At 29.4% G+C, this 23,655-nt stretch overlaps 4 protein-coding genes across 4 annotated transcripts; 2 read left to right on the top strand and 2 right to left on the bottom strand.

Annotated features, from left to right (window-relative positions):
- LOC129911691 (uncharacterized) lies at positions 1 to 10,481 on the bottom strand. Its single transcript, XM_055989556.1, has 6 exons — positions 10,054 to 10,481; positions 3,800 to 3,932; positions 3,591 to 3,732; positions 3,289 to 3,487; positions 3,057 to 3,222; positions 1 to 983 (listed from the first exon to the last, which is right to left on the bottom strand). The coding sequence occupies exons 1-6, from the start codon at positions 10,177 to 10,179 to the stop codon at positions 874 to 876; spliced, it is 876 nt and encodes a 291-aa protein (XP_055845531.1). The 5' UTR covers positions 10,180 to 10,481; the 3' UTR covers positions 1 to 873.
- Positions 10,482 to 14,169: 3,688 nt separating this feature from the next.
- LOC129911799 (ribonuclease P protein subunit p20) lies at positions 14,170 to 14,966 on the top strand. Its single transcript, XM_055989742.1, has 3 exons — positions 14,170 to 14,458; positions 14,517 to 14,685; positions 14,744 to 14,966. Exons 1-3 carry the CDS (start codon positions 14,306 to 14,308, stop codon positions 14,851 to 14,853), a joined length of 432 nt encoding a protein of 143 aa, XP_055845717.1. The 5' UTR covers positions 14,170 to 14,305; the 3' UTR covers positions 14,854 to 14,966.
- On the top strand, positions 14,901 to 15,685 carry LOC129911800 (transmembrane protein 203). Its single transcript, XM_055989743.1, has one exon. It carries the CDS (start codon positions 14,901 to 14,903, stop codon positions 15,321 to 15,323), a length of 423 nt encoding a protein of 140 aa, XP_055845718.1. The 3' UTR covers positions 15,324 to 15,685.
- Positions 15,686 to 16,995: 1,310 nt separating this feature from the next.
- On the bottom strand, positions 16,996 to 23,400 carry LOC129911625 (DEAD-box helicase Dbp80). Its single transcript, XM_055989479.1, has 11 exons — positions 23,170 to 23,400; positions 23,011 to 23,111; positions 22,793 to 22,924; positions 18,432 to 18,627; positions 18,263 to 18,377; positions 18,027 to 18,204; positions 17,871 to 17,972; positions 17,670 to 17,805; positions 17,450 to 17,612; positions 17,275 to 17,388; positions 16,996 to 17,206 (listed from the first exon to the last, which is right to left on the bottom strand). The coding sequence occupies exons 1-11, from the start codon at positions 23,215 to 23,217 to the stop codon at positions 17,067 to 17,069; spliced, it is 1,425 nt and encodes a 474-aa protein (XP_055845454.1). The 5' UTR covers positions 23,218 to 23,400; the 3' UTR covers positions 16,996 to 17,066.
- Between the last annotated feature and the right edge of the window lie 255 nt (positions 23,401 to 23,655).

The following is a 23,655-nucleotide window of genomic DNA, read 5'->3' as shown; positions in this document are numbered from 1 at the left end:
ACCAGTCTTTAAGTGATCATTTTAATTTGAATTAATGATAAATTTAAGTAAAGTTTTATAACACAAAAAAGCAAACAAAGATGTTAATAAGAGTACAAATAATGCGTATGTAGATATGAAAGATTGTTTAACAAAAGGTTATGCATAAGAAAGAAATTATTATAACATATTATCATTATAACCGATTAAAATAATAATTACATGCTAAAGTTAAGAACCCTTTTTTTTTAAATCTTGGAAGACATGTGCATGACTTATTATAAGGCTTAATTTATACCTATTTATTTTTATTATTTCTACTTCTGCCAACTTTATGTTTTGTTCAAAAAAAAGTTTAATAAAATTGTAATGCATATAATAAAAGTGTTTTGTTAAAAGAAATTTTCAAATTTGTGACTTGCTTATAATCGAGAAAAAATAATTGACTACAATGCAACTAGACTTAACTATTGAAGTGCTTGAAATACGAACAATATTCTAGCTATAACTTAAAGTCTATACATAAAACAAATACATTTTATGTACATGCACACCAATGTGTATTATTTAATTCGTTGATGACTGATATTGATATGATGATTATTTAAATATTTTTTTTAATTTCAAATGTAAACCATATTTTTTTGTACACTTCTGCCAATTTTGTTTCGAGAACAAAAATGTCGAATATTTATTAATAATAATTATTAAATAAATCGATGATTATTTTTATAAGAGTACAATACATTATAATTATTATATTTCGATTTTATGTGTTTGCATTGTTCTTGGCATCTTGTTCATAAAAAGTTTTCAATAATATTTTGTTTTAATGATTAATATAAAAGTCTGGATGTGTTACTCTCCATTTTTCGATTGATGTTCTTTTTTGTTTTAATAATTGTAGGGTCCATATTGTGATCCATGGTAGTATGGAGCTGGATAAATCTGAGGTTGGGGATATCCGGCGTATGGTGGGTAAGGAGGTTGCTTTTGGGAATACACTGAAAATACACAAACAGTTTGGGTTATGTTAATACAAAAAAACTAAACTATGAAAAAACTAAAATTTTGGATTTTCAAAAAATATTAATTTTTTTTTTTCAAAATGAAAAACATACAATTTATCGGTTTAGTTTTAGAGTGGTGCCAAATAATTTACAACAAATGGAATACCAACTTTTTTAAGTTTATTTAAACAAAAAAAAACTGATGCAGAAAGCTTAATTTTGGTTTAAAAAACAATAGTACAATAGTACTTCTTTTTCACAAAACATTTGTGCTAGCGAGAAAAAAAATTTTTAAACTCTTGCAATATTTAAAGGCTTAAAGGTTGTTTTGTTTTTTATTTGAAAATTTTACATAAAATAAACCAATAAAAATATTTTTTTTTAATTATTATTTTTTAGTTTTAATTAATTAAATTTATATATAAAACGTTTTAAAAATTTACACAGCTGGAATAAGTTCATGTGAGGTATTATATGTTTAGTTAAGCTAAATCTAAATATTGAGCTGCAAATCTAATCTAAATCTAAATATTGAGCTGTAATCAGATCAAATCAAATTTCCACCCAATCAAAATGCAACGCTTTTTCTGATACATCCAAAAATTTTAACTACTCCCATTAACCCCTAGACCCACAATCGTAGTGTATATAAGACTATGTATCTGAAACAATTGCCACTTCAAATAAACTTCTAATAGTATATAAAATAAAAAAGAAGCAATAACTCTTTCCTAATAATATATTCATTCATAGGATAAGAACGTGCAGTTCAAGCCAAAATACTGACGTAATACTTGTTGGCAGTAAATGACATAACCCATAAAAAATTTTAATTTAATTTTTAATGTTGCTGATTTCCTGAGTTATTGTTCTTGTTTCGATATTTACGTTTAAGTAATAAATGTTTTAATGAAATTCCAATAAGAAGGATGACATGAGTTGAATGCTTGTATGTCTAAAAAAACGTGCACTACCTATAAAATATCTAGCTAAAATACACAAGTGAGTCTTAAACGCCAAATTAAAATTAAAAAACAAGCCCAATGAAATGTATTGCATTCTTATCATAAAATGATGATAATTTGTGCCAAATTATTTTTAGCTTTCTTGATCGTTTTGCTTCTTTAAACAATTATAAGAAGGTACATATTGTCTTATATATTATAGATTGATTCAAAAAAATTTTTTTTTGTGTTCAAAGTAATACCGAAAAAATTGTTGGAAATGACGAAAAAAAAATACTGTAAAGGTTTCAGCCCTTAATATTAACATTAAGTACCGCCGTGTTTTTGAGTTTGGAATTTTATAACTTTTTAACGGTTCATCAAAAAGGCTAGATTTAATCATTTTCTTGTATAAAATTAATCGCTCTACAAAAAAGCTTTTAATAATTTTTTTGATAAACTACCCCGTTTCGAAGTTATTCAACTGTAAAATATAAAATGTAAATTATTCTTCATTTTTTTTTCAATTTTTTGACGAAACTATTAGGTTTTTCAAAAAGTTTGGCAAACTTTTCGAATATTTGTATTCTATGTTGTGTTTTGGTTTCACAGATCCTTTTATATAACTCTCAAACCCCTGATTCTATCATATTAGATTTCTTCAATAAATTCGAATTATTCATTTTTTCAACTAAAAATTATTTTAATTAATTTTTCGCGTCGTTTTTTTTAAATTTTATAAATGCAATTTTGTAAATTTTTTTTGAATCAGTCTATTATATATATTCTATATTTTGATAACTATAGATCATAAGATCGTTCTAATGAAGATTGATATACAAAATTCTGTAATCCTTTTTTATATTTTTTTTGTTCGTTTCTTATCCAATGAGTGGATGATTTGACTATTTCAATTTTGGATACCTACTTAGTTTTCAACCTTACATAATTAACACATTTAAGAATAAGTATGAACACGTGAATATTAAGTAGTGCGAACCACTGCTTCCCACAGTGCTTTAGCTATCATAGGTACATATTATTTTTTTTTAAACATGGAAAGCATATCTTCATGTAAGGTCAACACATTTATAAAAAGATAATCATATGATTATAATTTTACCTGGCATTAAATATTGTAAATTTAATTGTTCCTCCTTTTCGCGTTCACTCTTCAAACATATGGCAGCACCAGAAAGAAGAATTGCAGCCAACAAACACGTTCCTACACCAGTCCATGCCACAACATATGACCAATCGTAAGAAACTTTCGTATTATCCTTAAGAACCTGCAGCAGAACAAAAAGTCATTAATCTCCAATCTTATCAATTTCCTCAAATCACTTTGAATTTACCGTATTCCACTGTTGATAGTAATCTTCACCAACAACTTTCTCCTTTTCAAAGAATTCAACAGTATGCCATAAGCCCATGGCACCAGCAGCTAAAAGACATGCTGCCAAAAGTAAAATTGCCGTAGCTGTGATTGCACCCGCTGACCGTTTCCAGCACCCAGACAGACCAGTCCAAAACGCACAAAATATGGTGACGAAACTGCGAAAAGACAGACAAAACGATCATGTGTGATTATCATCATGTTCTTTAAAGAAAGTGAAATTGGGTGTGTACCATGAGTGTGTACAATATGTGCACATACCTTATAATTAACAAAGCCACACAAGACCTCAGCAAATGTAATCTGGAAGTAGCATCATCATTTGGCGATTTTTCTTCGTCGCTATTTGGGAAATAATCAACATTCGAGCAGTGGGTTTCAACAGGCGATAAGTATGTTGGAACTAAAATATAAATTTAATTTTATAGTTATATAATTAAGTTTAGGATATTTCCGTATTGAATTCTTACCTGCAGATGTGGGTGGTCTTTCCTTTGGATAACATACTCTAAATAATCCTCTTGTCCTCGTATAGTAGTAATATTTGGTATTCATGCTAGTAAGCAGTGCCTCAGAATCTGTTGGATGCTTTGCAGCAAATGCCTTTTGAAAATAAAAAAATAGTGTTAAAAAAAATCAAAAAGTTAAACAAAATGTATATAAAATGTTTAAAACTTGTTTTTTTAAAAAATTGGTAGCTGTGCATTTCCTTGGATTCCTCACAACTCTTTTTTTACAACTTAACTTCTGTCAAAAAAGTTCATCAAAATCGACTAAACCATAGTTTGAAAACCAGAAATTTAAAATACAATTTATGGAAAATAGATCTTAACTTAAAAATACATTTTCCGCCTTTTGGATTACCTTAATTCCACGTTTCAAAAAAGTCAATTTGGAACTTCGGGTAGCTTTTTTACATTTCCTATTATCCTAATATCCTGGTTTACTTCTATCTATAGTTAAATTCTTATATAAGTTTTAAGATTCTTCTATAATACCTACAGCAAACATAATGTCCTTCCTTCATATTAGATATATTATTGTAACCCTCTCGAACAAAAATTAAATCAGGTTCGCTTATCAACTCTTTTGTTTTGCACTATCTTTGGAATCTTATCGAAAAATAACTTTAAAAAATGAATATTTTCAAGAAAATTTCAAGCTTTTAACGAGGAGAAAATTAATTGCACACATATAATGCACATTTTATTATGTAAATCTGCTGTGCATAGTTATTCAGTGAAAACTGAGAACATTTATTTTTATGAAATGAAAGAAACATATATTTTCTTATTATTTTGAAATCAAAACCAGTTATAATAAACTATTTTTAATTCAAAAGTTTTCTTAATTGAAAATAATACAAAATTGCATATTTTTACTTTTACTTTTAACTTCCTGTGCACATAATTTAAACAATCAATTTTTAAGAATGAATGAATTATAATATAAACACAAACAACACGAGTAAAAATGCAATCTTGAAAAATTTATCACAAAGATATAAGAAAAATGTTTGTCTGGGGTCCATCAAAAAATTTAAACTCGATTTGCATATCAATTAAGTTGATGTGAGTTAGCTTTTACTTTTTTGACCTCATTCATATAATTTTTTTTATGGAAATCAACATACCAACATGTAAAGCAAATAATTTAAAGAAATAATCACGTAAAACTAACGAAAGTATGAAATTAACTTCATCAATAAGGAACAATGGAATGTGGAACAGAAACAAACGTGAATTAAATTAAAGAGAATCAATAATGCTAAAAACTAGAGCTTCATGTTATAAATTTAATATTCATACAAATTCTTCTAAAATTCCCACTTTCATAATTATTATAATACACAATTATTATATTTTCTGATGGAAATGTATTTAAAATGTTAAAAAAAAACTTTTTGATAAAACCGTGTTTCGCAATTTCGAGTTGACCTTGTCAGATTTTCGGATAAAGCTACTTTTTTTATGGTAACAAAATATTGCTATCTATCTATGATTACTACTTGAAGCATAGATCATAGTCATAACATTTCCTCATTTTGCTTTAAGTTCTACTTGAAATTCACAAGCATATTCATTGTGAATTTTATTTTTAAACAAAACGAAAAGAAGTTTGCTAGACCTTAATTACAACAGAAACTTGTATAAGGCTTGCACGCATATCAATCATAATTAAAGACATTAGTAGGAGACTGCCATTAAATAAATTAAACAATCCCTAATTTAGTGTGAATATAATATATTGGCGTGACAAAAAATGAGAAGTGAAAATCCATAGTGATTGTTCAATTCCGGCCTGATTAACACTGCAATATAAAAACTAATAAAGGGCCTAATTAAACACTTTCATTTTTCTTTATGTTGGCTTATGTTTTTTTTTTCAAATACAACGAAGATGAGTCTGAAACCTTGAGTTTGTTTATTTGTCACATTAAAATAGATATATTTGTTTGGTAAATTTTGAAGATAAAGGTATGTAAGGTGGGAAATATTTCCCTTCAAGATAAAGAATTTTCCACACAGTTAAGAAACACTTAAAGCGATGCTCAATTTGGGTCTGGGCATAGTTAAAAACATAAAGAAAAATCTTTGAAACGCGCAGTAAAGGTGCCCATCCATTTGAAAGTGAACTTTTTGAGAGTTAGGTGACTTAACTTAGTAGATAACCTCTCTTTTGGTATATATGTGAGTGCCAGGCAATTGAACATTCTTTTAGCAGTCCATAAAAGTTGCATGAACTGCACTGTCTCCCAAAAAGGAGTTGTAAAATCTATAGCGCTTGATGTTGATTGTGACGCAATTTCTTTGTTCCGTTTAAAGTTTGTTTAAGGCTTAACATGCGTCTATTTTATATCATATTTATTTATTTACCAATTAAATTTTGAATTGAATTTAAACATAATTATATAATTTATGGCTTTCATTTACATTATTTACATAAACATTGAAATATGTAAAAGAGTACACATGGCCTGGAGTAAGTCTGAATTTTGTTTTAATTTCCATAATTAACAATTATTTCAGGTTCAAAGTTGAAAATATAATATCTGTTCTTGCAAAATTATAAACCGCAGCTGTTGTTGTTCTGTTAGATTTTAGATCATTAAATAAAATATGCACATTAATGTAAAAAATGTAGTAAAAATTAACTCAAAGAAAACAAGTTTTTATCTGAAAATATTATAATGAGATGAAGCCCACTTAAAAATCCCCTTTCAAATAAAATCTATGCAAAGAGATACAAATTTTTTTTTACAAAATACATTTTAATTGTTTATTATTTATTTGTATACAGGCGATTATTTTCACTAACCGACGACGTAATAAATTGTTTTTAATTGTATATCTTTTTTGTGGTTTGATTGATGCCAATATAATTTATGAAACTAATACGAGAAGGTACGTTTAAATTGTATGTTTGGATTAATTTTGCATGATAAGTAGGGGAGTAACTATTCATGTTTCTTCACATTATTGTCAAAGTATAATTTAACATAAATGACAATCTATGACAGGTATGAATATTAGAAGAAAATGAAAATAAAATACATATGTATACTTTTCTCGGAGCCTAGTACGCTTTGATGGGCTTGTTGCGTTAGTTTAACTGCTAGTTTTTTTTTTCAACTAACCCCAAACATCTGGATTTACATTTATGTGCAAAAACGATTTTTTGAAATTTCAACGATTAAGAAAATTCTAGCTTCTTCAATTTTCACAAGATTTTTGTTATCTATTCTTGTCAGTTCAGACGTATACGTTCAACAATAGCTGTGTTTTATTTTCCTCGTGATTCAGATCAGATCATTGTTTTTATTAGCTTCACAACAAAAGCAGGATTTTGTTTTTTTATTGTTTCGCAAATAAATTAATGATCTGATCCGGATCACGAGAAAAATAAAACACCAGCTAATATACGAGTATGAAATAGTTTTTAGATTAAAGTTTTAATTTTGATTTATTTTTTAAGTCGAGAATTTCAAGGTCATATTTTAATAATTTTCGATTTTGAATTTGATTAAAGTGGTTGATTGATTTATAACGTGGTAAAAGGAAGAGTTTTATTTGGACATTGAAACCTTGAGCGCTACATCTTAAAGTGCAAAATCATCCAAATACATCTTTAAGTACTATGTACAAAAATTTGCTTAAATAACAAAGTAATTTGCCTTTATATGATTTACTTCCGTGGATACATAATTTTTATAAACAAGTAATAAATTCTCATGTGACTAAAATACCATAATTATCATGGAAAAAAAGGAACTTTGTCACATGTTATGATCTTTCAAAAGCACTTGACTTTTAAAAGTGTTTATATAAACTGTTGGATTATCATTAACAATTAAAAAAAAAGGATATCATTATAATGCATTGTATACTATTTATTTGTCCGTAATAAATCAATGATAATGTCGTTTATGTAAAATCAAATTCAGATTAATTTCAAGATATACTATTTTTGTATAAGTAGATATAGGGTCATTAACACACCCTTTCCATAGACATAATTTGTCTAGCGTCTATAATAATTATAAACCATTCAACGGAACCGTAATAATGTTTCAAAATTCTGTCGATTAAGAAAAAAATTAATTTATGCTTAAAAAGTGATTAACTCGCTACTCAAGGATTCTGCGTTTCTGTCAAATGTTTAAATTAACATTTGAAAAGAAAATTTACTAAAAATGTGGAGGAATAATCTTTCAGTAAAATATTCATAATAACCAATTTAAGCAAAAAAAAAAAAAAAATGTGAAGATAAATCATGAATATATATTTCATTGACATCATGATAAAGTTGGCACCAAGTTTTATAGAAAATTTAAACAAAATTGAAAAAAGATTACTACATTTTCTGCATCATCAACTTATCTATGACAACATTTCGCGTTCATAAAACTATAAATTTGATTTGTTCTTAACATTAGAAGTAACTTCAGAATACATTATGCTATTTTTAGATTGTTCGTTGTCATCATACTAATTATTTTATTGTAATTGGCAAGTATACAGACAAGAGCAGGTAGGTACTTATATGAATAAAATTCAAGAAATTCGATACTTCGATCTTAAAGATATGACATGAATTATAATATTTAAAATTTTGAATGTATTTTCACTATAGTCATCCATGTATTATTTTCTTCTCTTTACAAAAATCAAATTTTTAAAAATCTAATACTAATAATGTGAATTGAATTAAGCAATCTCCAAAATATATTTTTTATTTAATTAATTACTTTTGATTATTACCTAAATTAGACAAGAATAAAGCAAAACAATGCGTTCATAATAAACAAGCAAACAAACGTCTAATTGCTTAAGGTAAAAAAATACAAGAAGTCATTAACAACGAAAAACCTGTTCTTTAATAACGTATGCATAGGTAGGATGTAGGTTTATCAAACAAATCATGATACAAAAAAAAATATAAAATTAAAAAGAAAAAAAAAATACACTGAGGAAATTCTTGTTCCCACACTTTCATTTTGTTAAAGTCGCATGGACCCATATCAAGATTTTTCATCAAAATAAAACATTACTTTGAACATATGGACCACCAAAAGTTATATAAATACTCATTTTTTTGAATAGATAGTTCTTGAAAGAACTCATATTACTCGTATTTGTGCAGAACAAACAAACATCATTTAAAAAGGTACCTACTTACCTACAATATACATAACTACATATGTATTTATAAATCTCTTTTGTAGAATAAGCAAAACAAATTTCAATTCATAAATCCACATACATAACACACAGCTGAACTATAGCCAGGAATATACTTTTAGCTCAATCAAAAACAAGTTTGTGACTTCATGAAGTCTTTCGTTTTGTTTTATATCGATTTCGTGTATCTAATAATTTTTGAAATTCCTAAGTTCAACTTTACGATATTGGTGTCTAATATTATCCATGTGATTGGGCATACTTTTGTTTGTATGAGTGAAAATTTGCTAATATCAGTAATGTTGTTCAATAGATAGGAATGTGCATTATTCATCGTTAAAATGGAATGCACCACGGTATTTAAAAAACAACAACATCATCAACAAATGCTTTGGTTAATATCTATATGTTTAAACTAAATACAGTTGTTTGAATTACTATATACTTAAGACGGGGCTTAGCAAAAAGCAAGACAAGCAATTAAATCTCGCATGTCGTGTAGTAGCTCTAGCCATAGAGTTAATTTGGGGTAGGCTTGCATTTATGATATATTTTTTTTTCTCAAATGGGTTTTCGCTCTGCAGAACCAGCTAGGTACGAGCAGGTACAAGATACAAAATTCACATTTGACATGATCAGGTAGAAAGAGAGATACCAATAGACTCTTGCTTCTTGCATACCAGTCATGATATCGTACCGAGTCCGAATATGCAGGTGTTTGTGTTAGCACTTCAGATGGTAATGGTAAAGTTAGTGGCATATAAAAAAATGTAGAAAGTTTAATGTTTAGAGAAAACGCTCGACTTTGAAAATTCGGACAAGTATTTCTGCTTGTTGTTGTTTTTTTTTCTTTCTTCCTCAAATATTTATTTAAAAAAAAAAAGATCTGTAAGTTTATTTCGCGTCAGAAATAATTGCTCGGTAAACAGAAAAACCTAAGCTAGGGGTCATTAACAAAAACCATTTAAAAAATATGGCAAGATATTCGTTGCTTTTGAATAAAAAAAAAAGAATTAATCAAGAATCTTATGGTAGGTACACACCTGAATATTACTTCGTTTAACATCATAAAGTAACCAATTATCTGTCGAGAATGCGATCGCCAACAGGGCACTAGCAATGATGGCGGATATCGTAGCTATCGATAGAGTTACTGCGGAGCAAGGCATTTTCCTGTTCGTGTTACTTTAAAAAAACGACTCAAAATGAAAACGATCTTGCCAAATGAAACTGCGATAGTGTTCACACTTTTCAAAAACAAAAATTAAAAACACTAGAATTTGTTAATAAACTTTTAAGTTAAGTTGCACATTATTTTGTCCCGTAGAAATTCTTTTTTGTCATAAAATCAAAGGAAATAATTGTTGTTATTTTTTTTATTTATTTAAATCGAAAAAAAGACTTAGACACCGCCTTAAGCTTATAGAGAACAGAAATATGTCAAGATTTCTCCGGAGACTGTTATTGCGATACTAACTTGTAAATTCACATAGTCTCAGCGAAATACCTGATCCACGGCAAATGGTTATGAGCTGAATAATATTTTCTTGTTATTTTTGCTTATGAATGAGAAAAGGAAATGGTTGATAGGTTGGACTTGTCTTTCGTTCATAAGATTACATACTTCAAAGTCTTAGGTGGGTTAGAAATTTATCTACCTGAATATTTGTATCTTGTCTTGTGCGCCTTTGTTGGATTCCGGTTATAAAAAGAGAAAAGTAAAAATGTAAAACAAATAAAATGCCTGATCTTGATCGTATTCGTTTTTAAAATTATTTTAAGAGAGAAATGAAGACAGAAGAGAAAATTGTATAGAGATGCCGCAGAGGAGGCAAATTATTTAATATTTCGTTTTTTGTGTTGCTGGATTATATTTTATAATTATTATCTCTAATCCATTGAAAACGCATTTTTTTATTTTTATATAGATTATACAAAACTAAAAAAAATGCGTTTTTAATGGATTTTAAGAAGTAAAACAAAAAAGGTAAAATAACAAATAGCTAATTTTATTTTAATAGGTATTGAAAATCACACAAATGTTTGACATTTATGAAAGGTAATTGTAAGTATCGCCGATGTTTTTTAAAGTTTTTTCTATTTTAAGTCAATTCTATAAAAAATGTTTCCACATGTCTAAACAAGGGAAAAAGACAGCCCTCTCCCCCCCATATGTTATTTGTTTTTCTTATTTGGCCCAATTTACATACAATATACATCGGGAGCGTTCATACCATTGGGTCAGTGCTTCGGGGCCCCACTATACACTACACCCCATACAAAAACAAAGCAAACTGATCTAATATGTTCCCTCAGCTTCATTATTTTCACCCAGTATACTTATTAAAAGGGAATAGCAAGAACAGAAGGAACCTTCTGTTATTACTGGGCCCCCTAGAAGCATTAAATGTATTTACCCCCAACAATATTAGAAGGTTTTTTTTCAAATGCCAATGCCAAATACAAAGTTGCATTATTTCAATTTCAAACCCACTGCAAGACTGCTTAGTCCAACAAAGCAATCATACGAGGGCTTTTTCAAAATGAGTCCCCTGTCTAAAATAATGAAAATGAATGCAGATAAACAGACATATTTCTATGGCTGGGCAAACAATATTCTGGGCTCTTTTCTTTTAGGGGTCCAAGAAAATAAATAGGATGTGTTAAAAGGAAACAAATACTTTTTTAAAAGCCACCTCTATTCGTTATCTGGAACAAGCTTTTATTTCCCTTTATGCGTATACATTATACATGTACATATTGTATTGCTGCAACAACGAACTATTTGAAAAAAAATTGATTTTTCGAAAATACAGTTTAAAATTTCTGATTTTGCAAGTTTTGGTTTACCGATATAAGTGAACAGCCTTTATGCATTGAGGTAAAAAAAATTACAATACATTTGGCCACACTGGCCACACTGGAGGGTATGCGGTAGCGGTACGGGTAGCGGTGAGGGTACTTGTATGAAAAAAATTCCAAACTGACACATCAACGTTCAGGTGTGGAATTTTTTTAGTACAAATATCGTTACCGCTATACTGCATACCCTCCAGCCTTAAGGCTTGGCCACACCGAAAGGTACATACGGTAGCGGTACGGGTACTTGTATGAAAAAAATTCCAAGCTGACACATTAACGTTCAGATGTGGAATTTTTTTCATACAATTACCCGTACCGCTACCGCATGTACCCTTCCGCTACCGCATACTCTCCGGTGTGGCCAAGCCTTAAGGCTTGGCCACACCGGAGGGTATGCGGTATAGCGGTAACGATATTTGTACTAAAAAAATTCCACACCTGAACGTTGATGTGTCAGTTTGGAATTTTTTTCACACAAGTACCCTCACCGCTACCCGTACCGCTACCGCATACCCTCCAGTGTGGCCAAGCCTTTAATTCATAAATGAAACCCAATCCATTTAAATGGGGTCAGAGTTGGAGTAAAGTCGGATTTTTGCTTGAAAGGTTAGGGGCCCACCAAAATGTTACTAAATTGAATTTAGCTTTCATGAACAATTCTATTTTGACAAAATTCATCTAAATTCGAAGTGGTTATTTTAAAATAATTAAAGGCTTAACTACATTCACCACTTTTTGAAAAAGTACAAAAGTGCAAATATTTTTTTTCTCGTTAGCACCATTTTTTTGTAAAAAAGAGTTAACAAATTGTTTTCTAGGCGAAAAAACAAGCTTTCTGCATAATTTTTTTTTAATTTTCTACCCAAAAAACCATATAAAAATGCGTTTGAAAATTTTCACTTATGTACTTTTTCACTTTTTGAGCCAATGTAGTTATTGCTTAAATCTAAAAATTACTATTTTATTTTTTTATTTTTCTTGAACATTTTATCGTCAATGCTAAGTGTTGCATTCAAACTAAGAATCTTTGCAAATTCTTATCTGTAAATTGCTTGTTTAAATACCGATAAATGCCTTAAACAGAAATCAACTTAAAGAATTCAATACAAATCGTATCTACTCGGGAAGAAGAGCATGAGTAGATGATAGTACTAGATTAACCAAAACATATCTACTAGTAGTAAACTACCACCTCCAATTGAACAGGGCTACTAACTTGTGAGAGTCACAATTCTTCGTTAAGTTTTTGTGAGTTGTGATCTCCTCCATAGGAGACCACAACGTTGAGAATTTTTGTGACTGTCATAAGTTGTGATTGTGGGGGAGAATAGGGGTGTTAAACTAAGTTATTTGATGGGATTATCAACAAAGATTTGCTATTAGGTTAGTAACGGTTATTTCAGTGGTGAAAGGGTTAACGCAAAACAAAAACAAACTACACAAGTAAGTATGCATTTCTTTTATTTTGTTTTGCGAATAAAATCAGAATATGAGTATCTCTACCAGGGTTGTAAGAAATCATTTTATTTTTAATGCATTTGCTTTCCATTACAAATAAAAAAATATTTATTGGAAATAAAAAAAATTGAGTTAAAAAAAATGTATAGCAATTAAAGAAAAAACGTTTTATTGCAACTGAAAAATATTTAGGTATTGCAATTAAAAATATTTGGCATTAAAAAAAATGTAATTGCAAATGAAAAAAATTGCATTAAAAATAAAATTTTGATTACCTACAAATAAAAATATTTTGCATTGAAAAAAAAATTTATTGCACATTTGTGCATTAAAAATTTTATTTAACACTTGTCGAATTTCTTACAAATTTGACTTCTTGATCTTATATTATCTTCAATATTATAGTTGAAAAAGTTTGTGCATGGTCAAATAGCTAAAATTGTAAGAAATTTGACGAGTATTAAAAAATATATTTTGTACACATTTTGCAATAAAAATTTTATTTTCAATGTAAATTTTTTTTATTTGCTATATACATTTTTTTGTATGCAAAATATTTTTAGTTGCAATAATTTTTTTTTCATTGCAAATTTTTTTTAATGCAAATATTTTTCAGTTGCAATAATTATTTTTTTATTTGCAATAAATATTTTTTTTTTTTAATTTCAAATGCATTTTTTTTAATTGATATTTTTACAGCTGTACAAAAAAAAACTGAGCTTAAAAATATTCGCACACGGCCCTAGAAAAAAAAGCACATATGGTCACCTCACCCTAACGTAACGTAACGTTAAAGTTGACATTTCATGTGTTTATTTTTGTCTTTCATTTTTGTGTGATCTCTTTCCCCCTTGTAGTCTGTGGATATTTTAAAGAACACACGATTTTTATACTTTACTAATAATTTCTTATTTCAAAAAGGGATGTAATTTTAAAGCTATATTTTAATAAATCATTTATTTCTTGTTTATTATTATGGACGATTCTTCTAACAAAAATACGGAGTCAAAACACAAAGCTAATTCCAAACCAAGACATCGGGGTTCACACGAATTAAAGAAACGTCCTACATCGAAACCTTACCAAAGGGAAAACGATATTTACATTACTTCCAAATCAAACTTTAAAGTAAAAAAAAACTTGCACAAAATAATATGAGATTTTTAAACATTCGTCTTGATTGCAGGCCCAATTAAAACAATGCGAGAATATTCTTAATGCTGGAATCAAAGACATCTACTTGCACTGCCTGGGAAATGCAATTAGTCGTGGAATTAATTTAGCATTAACTTTGGTCAACAACTCTAACGGAGTCCTTGTCTACGAAGCAAACACTTCTACAATTGAGCTTATTGGTTTGTGATTTATTATTTTAGTTTACCAAATTCGAATTCATACCTATTTTGCTTTTAGATGAACTTCATCCACTCTCAGATCAAGACGACCTTACTTTACAGCGAAGAATGAATTCCGCTCTTCATATTAAAGTTTCTCGAAGCTCTGATTTCGGAGTCGATATTTAGAAGTAGTTTGTTTATTTATTGTTCAGTTATATTTCGATAGAAAAATTATGTTTAAACTATCAGAACTTGTTCGCTGGTTAGGACTAACAGAATTCGAAATATTCATTAACTTATGTGGAATGTTTTTATTCTCCCTAACACTTGCCTTTAAGATAGACGGTACTTTTGACGAATATTTAACAGATTGGTTTATAGTTTTCAGTCCACTCTTTTGTGCAGATGTTTTAAATGCATATTTTTGTGTTATCGTTGCTATTCGTATGTACTTGGCAATAGAAAACAAACGAAAGGCATTACATAGATTTATGTGGAGTACATATTTTTTAGTTCTAATAACAATATTCAAGTATCTCTTGTGTTTAAAATTATCCGGTCAAACAGGACTGGAATATAGTGAAGTTTTCTCTCCAATATTTGTTTTGTTGCAATTGGTTGCGGTAAGAGCATGTCAACTACCCAACTCAACATGATTGGAAATACAATTAAGCGAATCGGATATAAGTGGTTCCGAATAAAACAAATATATATTATTTAATATTGGGCCATAGAAGGATGTACGACGTTTATTTTTTAAAGAGATTAGAAACAAAGCAACGACTGAGGGCAGTATCATGCCGGTAAAACTTAATGTGATCAACATGAGAAGAAAACAATTTGGTTCAATGCACTTTTTCTATACAGGTGGTTATCACTTTTCTGAATAACTGTTGAATTTAAATCCTTCTATGGCCATTATTTTTTTCCATAATATTATATAAGTATTTTATTTGAAAAAAGTATAACAAGTTATCTATTGTAATAAAAATTGTACAATAAAATCTAAATTTGTTAAGCGATTTTTTATATATAGTATAAAAGACAATTATTATTTTTATCTTCGTGACCTTTTTCTCAGCCTTTTCGTTTTAATGAGTTTCACCCGAAGGGAATTTACATTTTCCGCTAAACTAGTTTTTTTTTAGTTCGGTACCAAAATTTAAGTGAAAGGAGAGCTGTCAAATACCTCAAAAATTACCGAATCAATGGTAAAATTAAAGTAAAAAGTATGTACATTCTACATTTTGCAAAGCAGTGGTCAAGATCCACTTAATAATTCAACAGTTGCAGAAGATTAAACATACTTAACCTGGCCAGCTACAAACCGCTGTCTCTCAAGTTAAATGTCAAGTTTAAACCCACTAGCACCCAAGCGCATGTGATTTGTGCTTAGGTTAATTTGAAAAAAAAATTATACTTTTTAAACATATCGAACCCTTCCCGCCAAATTATCGTAAGCGACATGGCCATTCTGTGTTGGATTGCAGAGCATTTTGGTCCCTCCTCAGGTTAAGACGCGTTTCGATATAAATTGACATCATTTGTATTAACAACAAAAATCCATGTACAACAGAGCTCAACAGATGTTCAAAATCATATATTAATTTGTTAGTGGTGCCAAGTTGAAAATTGACCTTGAAGTAAAAACTAAGAAGGACAAGAAAAATGCAATCAACATTATTTCAACGCTTATATAGAGGGTAGTATTAATTCTAAAAGTAAAGTCCTTAACGAAGATCCTACTATTGGAATTAAGAGTGAAATAATCGTTAACATGGGTCAACGTATGCCAGAGTAACCTTTTTTTTATCATTGATTATTGATATCATCTCCAAAGATGGACCCTTATAAAGCCACTGAAGAAACGCTAAAGAAAATTTCAAATTGAAGTTAAAGATTGCAAAACCCACAGGTCTTCCTGTTCCCGTCCTGACACATTTCATAGAGCTATCAAAGTTTGCCAGTTTCGTCATATAGGTTGAATTCATTAATCCAGTTGTGCTTTTGCATCAAAAATAATTCTGATGCAAAGCTGATGTGAATATGAACTTACACATAAGCCTAACATTTGAAAAAGTTGTTGATAAATTGGAAAACGCTCGGATTCCTAATGTTCGTTACAAAATACCATGTAAATATTTATAAAAGAAACTTATTTATTTATCGCTTCAAATATTTTTTTTTTGATTAAATTACTTGCACTAACAAACGGACTTATTTAAATTCAATATTTTTCACCTCCTGAATTATATATAATAAAATATACTCTTCGTTTAATGACAATGTATCGAACAAATAACAAAAGAAAAATATAGAAAACAAAAATAAAGTGATACCGTAAAAAAGTTTATGAGTCAAAAAATATAATTATATGCATTAAATTCTAAGGGGAATGCTTATGTAGCAATCTTTTCAATATCGTCTGAATTCTCTGCATTTAGGAACTCTATTTTCTTCTGGAAATGGGCTTCAATAGTGCGGCAATTTGCCATTGCCTTATCACTATCAATAAGATTGATAGCAATTCCATTTTTGCCTGAAATAAACAAAAACCAAAAGATAAACAAACGAATCAGAAATGTATTAAAAGAAAGTTTAAATTACCAAATCGACCAGTTCTTCCAATACGATGTAGATACGTTTCGCAATCTGCGTTACCCTTGATATCCATGGGCAAATCGAAATTGACAACAATCGTTACTTGTTCGACATCGATACCTATGGAATAAGATGATGGTTTAAAATACATTTTTTTAAAATTGTTAATTCAATTGTGTACCTCTTGACAACACATTTGTGGTTATTAGTACTTTCTCTAACCCAGCTCTAAACCTATCAAGGACAGCCAATCGTTGTTCGACCGTAAGATCACCAGACAAAACAGCTACAGAGTGACCATCTTGAGACATTTTACCAGCAAGCCAACCAGCAGCTTTTCTCGTCTGTAATGTAAATATTATATGAAAAAACTCTATCAAATAGTTTGACAAAAATCATACGTGACAAAATATTATAGCTTGACCAATAGTGATTCCACCATAAATGTTTTGAATAGCTTGATACTTTTCGTCCTCATTTTTGCACTTCACGTAGTATTGTTTAATGTTGTCCAAAGACTCTTGCTCTCTTAATAATCTGAAAACATTAATCCAATATAATTTTCGCCTTTGTTATAAAGAAACAATCTTAGTCGAATTAACCTTATAATTGTGGGATCTTTAACAATGTGCTGTGCAAAGTCCATTACATCCTTTTCATACGTTGCCGAAAAGAAAAGCATTTGACATTTCGGAGATAATTGCCTGCAAACATACAAATTAAAAAGAAATAAATAATTTAAAAACTATTAAACTTACTTATGAATCCGAATACATTGATCATGATGACCTTGGGTCGCAATCATAACATCAGCCTCATCAAGAACAAACACTCGAACTTTTTTCAAATCGAAAAACTTGTATTTGATTCCCCAATCGAGGATTTTTCCAGGAGTTCCAATGATAATATGATCATTCAATTTAGTACTTTGTGGAACTACGGAAAATGTGTGTTATATAATACAAGTATACAAATATTATCTATGTGGTCCTACCTTCTTCGCCTCGAACAGCAAATTTGAGCTTGATTTCAGGACAATATTGCGCCATTCGTGCTGCGACTTCTCCTGTCTGAATTGCAAGCTCGTATGTGGGCGATAGACAGAGGACCTTAAACAATTAACATTATAGTCAGTTCCATTTAATTATAGATAAATAAAGTACCTGAGGGTATTCAAGCTTCGTATCAACTCGACTTAACATTGCTAAGACAAAAGCAGCTGTTTTTCCAGTACCAGATTGACTCTGAGCAATCATATTTTGTGGGGGATCTGCTAGCAAGGTTGGCAGAGCAGTTTCTTGTATCTTCGAAGGGGCATTAAAGCCCATAGCATAAATACCTTTAAGTAGCTCCGGTTTTCTAGTAATACAAATTATATGTTGTCTTAAAATATGAATTAAAAAAAATTGATTTAAAATGTTCAAATTTCCTATAACCTAACCTCAAAACCGGCACACGAGCCATTTACATACATACAGGTACATTTTAAACTACCCTTTGCTGATAGTTTAACTGCATATTGGAACCCACTTTCTATCTTTAGATTTAACACCCAAATATCCAAAACTTTAATTTTATTTAAATTAAATAAGTAAATCGTCACTAGGAAGGGTTCAAATTGCGATCGCGGGTGCAACAAAATCGGCCCTACCTTTTTAGACCTAAGTACAAAAACATAGAAGTCTGTTAATTTTCAAACACTTTTGATCTTTTACTTACATATATCGAATGACGTTACATCAATAATCTTAAAACATAAAAAATAAATAAGAAAAAGAACACAATGAAAAAATGCAAAGAGGAATTTAAATTCGAAGCTATCGCGGTTACAACACGTTTACAAGCCAACCGAAAATAAATAACGGTAAGGAATACACCAACAAAATATTATTTTCTTGTATACAAACAACTACCTAACATGTGTAACCACATGTCTAACAAGTAAGTTTAACCTCAAGCTATCTGTAATGTAAATTTTGAGACTGTATTAACAGCCATGATATTTGCAGTTCGTACCGACTCTTTAAATTTGGACTCATTTTGGTTTGTTTTTATAAAATACAATTTTACTTGTTATTTAGTAGAGTAACTAAAGCAAATTATTAGGGAACCCGGCCGAACAGCTCTGAATTTGACAATTTTTTTTTTCAAACGTAGGTAATTAAAAATACTTTGAAGTCTATAGATTAAAAATTGCCGGTGTTGCCGTATTGTTTTTTAAAATTAAAATAAAATTTTTTTTAACAAAACCATTTTTTTGGCTTAAATTTCATAAAACAAATGATAGCAAAAGATTCTCTAGGTAATTTAAGGAAAATATATAAAAGGCAGTAAGGGACAATCTTCCATCGTTTAAGCGATAAATGCAATTTTCTAACATTCTGACCTCAAACACAAAAAAAATATTAAAAAAAAAAACAACGGCAACACCTACAATATTTAAAAATACATTTTTAAAAAGCCAGAAGCTTATTCTTATCTCTTAAATTTAAATCCACTAAATTTAATCAAGACTTTTTGAAAAAATGGTCCTCAAACTCAGAATTAAAAAAAAATGTTATTTATTTTAAAAAAATTTTTGGCCATAAATATTATCAGTTGAATTTCGAAGCAAAAAAGGTAAAATATATCACACTTTTGAAAAAAAAATGAAAAATTACTTAAATTTCAATGGCTTTTTTTTATTAAAACTGAATTTTTGCATTGAAATATTTAATTTTCTCAAAGACTGTGGTAAATAGGAACTTTAAATTTTTGCTATTTAACTTTCAACAGTAAGGGTTATTAAATGAATAAAAAATAGTTTTATGTTTAGATGTTGAACTTTAAAAAAAAAATAAGTTACATTTTTTTTCAAAACTTTTATTAAAAAAAGTTCTTCGAAAATGAAATGCTTTTTAATTTTTTTCATAAACCGTAATACATATTGACATTTCCTTTTATAATTTGAAATCATAATAAATGCGGCCAAAAAAAATTGAAAATAAATGCATTTTATATTACGAAAAAGTTTAAAAAACGACATGTTAAAATTTGTTCAATAATTTTTTTTTTCAAAAATCTGAGTTCAATTACCATTCTTTCAAAAGCCGTTCATTCAATTAACTTAATTTTAATTTTACATATATGACTAAGCTTCTAGCTTTTAAAAAATGTATATTTGAATATTGTAGGTGTTGCCGTTGTGTTCAAATATTTTTTTTTGTGTTTGAAGTCAATTAATAAGAAAATTGCATCTATCGCTTGAACTATGGAAGATTGTCCCTCACTCCCGTATATTTTTTTCCTTGAATTTCCTAGACAATCATTTGGCATCAATTGATTTATGAAATTTAAGAAAAATTTTGGAAAAAAAATTGTTTTTGTTCACAAAAATCTTCAATTAAACTTAAAAAATCAAAACGGCAACACCGGCAATTTTTAATCTATAGACTTTAAAGTATTTTTAATTACCGACGTTTGAAAAAAAAGATCATCAAAATCTAAGCTGTTCGGCCGGGTTCCCTAATATTGCCAATTTTTGATCTTTAGTTACTCCACTAATTATTACAAAAAAATAACAAATTTAGAAATTATGCCGAAAATCGTCTCTAGCGGAATGGCCCTTCAACTGAAATTTAATATCTAACGGATACAACAAAAAAAAAGAACTCTATGTTGAGTGATATTAACAAACAGGAAGGGAATTATGCACCAAAGAAATGGTTTTTCAAAACATGGACAAGAGCCGTTTTGAAGGAGCTCATCTCGGTCGGTGTAAATATCGACTCCATCAACAACACTTGACTGAATATTTTACTAAAAATTAACGAGAAAACCAATGCTATTTTGCTTCGCAGAACAAATAATAGTCTCAAAACTTATTGTTTAGAAAAAGTATTCAGCAGTTATAAGCTGCAACAGTGTTTAATGTTAGTAGTTAGTACCCTTTTGAAAAAGGGCCGTTGTGGAGAAACTACAATAGCCAATTCTATGAGCTGCACCAATTAAATTATTGATGTAGTTCAAAAAGCTAAAACAGGAAGACATACGTTCTGCCACTTCGAGCGAGTGTACGAAGACGCTCCAACGAAGATGGCGCAGCCTCTAGATGACTCATGCTGCACGCTAGGGATCATGAATGATGAAATTCCCTGTCGATGTGTGGCAGGTAATTTTATAGTTTGAGATTCCAATAAGTAAGCGAACCTTAATGAAGATTTTTTTAATCTTTTAATAACATAACTCCTTTATCGAGCAGTTGCTTCGGCATATGGAGCCTCCAAGCCATAGTACCTGACGACTGTGTTACTCCAAGAATGAACGCGAATGAAGAGTCACCAAATAGTTTTACATGACTGGAAATAGTAATGCTACCGTTATTTTCGTCAAGAAAATTATTTCAGCCCTGTGTTTTCTACAACTCAGTATCTACTCATTTTTTTTATTTTAAACAAAAAAAATGTGTATACCTACATATGTGGACTTTGTTTTGTGATAAATAAATCAAAACTGTAGGGTATTCTTTGGTGGAAATACTTCCTCGTTGCAGAATTCTTTCAACTCGACGCACAGTGTGCAATTTTGCATATCTAGCGGAACTTTATTCAAAACTCAAAGTCGTTCGAACAGATATATTTTGATGTAGAATTAAAGCTAGAACTTCATACAATAAAATGGCACAAGTTGCAAAATTTAACTTAACAAACAAACAAAAGCTGCGTTTCTTGGTAATATTCATCTACTGCTTAGTACTTACAGCTGCTTTGAACTACTACTACTACTCAATACAGCAAAAGTAGTTTAAAGTACTAAGCAGTAGATAAATATTCCCAAAGGAACGCAGCTTAAATAAAATGTTAACAAAGAAAAAAAAAAATTGTATTTGCTGTTCAACAGCGTCTTGAACATAAGCTTAAATTTAGCAAAAATTATTAAAACCCAGTGTAATTTTGCGGAATTCGTTTTTTATAGAAGTTAGCTGATAATTTATATTTTAGAAGAAGATTAATTTTACAATACAAATTCTGAATTCTATTCAGTAGTACTGAAATCAGTAAAGTAGAAGAATAAGCACTCAACTTAATTAAACATGTCAAATTATTGATTTAATTTAGCTTTTTATAGCCTTTAGTCCAAACAAAAAATTGGCGTTTCGTCCCGGTGGAGCTCACTTCATATTTTTGTATTATTTTTTGGTATTCTATCAAGGTGCAAGGATAATAAAAAATGTGTTGTGTACCGCGACTTCAATCAACTCATCCCTAGGATAAAAACTTCTATTATTCGATCAGATGCAGTTTTAGAAGGTACAAGAAAATTATTCTACTTGGTGACGTTACAACTATCCCTAAAAAAACGCCAAGATTTATTTGAAGTCAAACTAAAATATTTAGTCAGGAATATGCTCTTGGAAAATAATCTCATAAAAATAAAATTGTTTTAATTGAAATGTCAATAGTAAAATGGATAACGGAAACATAAATTTGTATAAAATGTGGCACAAGTCCAACAAGGAAATTCAAAAATTAAATGCGGTACTCACAAATGCAGAGCTTCAAACGTCTTTACAGAATGCAATGGCGATGTTGGATCCTTGCGTTGCACTTCCAAGTCTAATTTAGACTCAACTAATCCTTTTCGAATTATTTTCAAAAGCAAACTAGCTTCGGCTGGACTGAAAATTAGTAAAAAAAAAAAGTTAATATAGTAAAGACAACATGTGGCAGATTAGAAGAGTAACCAAATTTTAAACCGACTTACCTTACAACATCGGCTTGCTCTTCTGCAGGAGCTGGTGCAGTGGTTTTATTTTCTTCTGCTTTAGGTTCATCATCTTTCTTCTTGATATCTAATTTATCGACCTTCAAACACATGGTAATAAATATTAAGTATTTTAACTAGATCTAAGGAATGTTTTACCAAATTAGAAATTTCTTGATCCTCCGCTTTCTTAGCCCAATCAGACATTATTTAAAGTATATTTTCTTATTTTAGCACGAAATTTAAGTAAAAAGTTTATGAATAAATTAGAATTTATATTTTACAATTACTAATTTGAGTTAAATAAATTGATTCGAAATGATCCTTTTTTTGTAGAATCGCTAATCTATGTACTTCGTTTTCGAGTTTTGCCGCAACGGGATTTGTTGTTTTTTTCTGTCGTTTTTTTTGTAGTGTCAAAAAGTGCAAGATTTTTTCTTTTCCACTGTTGTAAAATTCAAGCAGTGGTTTTAAGCTATGATTACGTTACGTTTCTTAAGAAACTGTCGCATTTTCAATATTAAGGCCTTGACTACATTGGGCACTTTTTGCAAGAGTACAAATAAAGTAAAAATGTTTTTTTTTTCGCTAGCGCAATTTTGGGCTTGGCCACACCGGAGGGTACGCGGTAGAGGTACAGGTAAC

The sequence above is a fragment of the Episyrphus balteatus genome, chromosome 2, assembly GCF_945859705.1.
Source record: "Episyrphus balteatus chromosome 2, idEpiBalt1.1, whole genome shotgun sequence".
NCBI classification, from domain to species: Eukaryota; Metazoa; Arthropoda; class Insecta; order Diptera; family Syrphidae; genus Episyrphus; species Episyrphus balteatus.
This window is presented reverse-complemented; position numbering and strand designations above follow the sequence as displayed.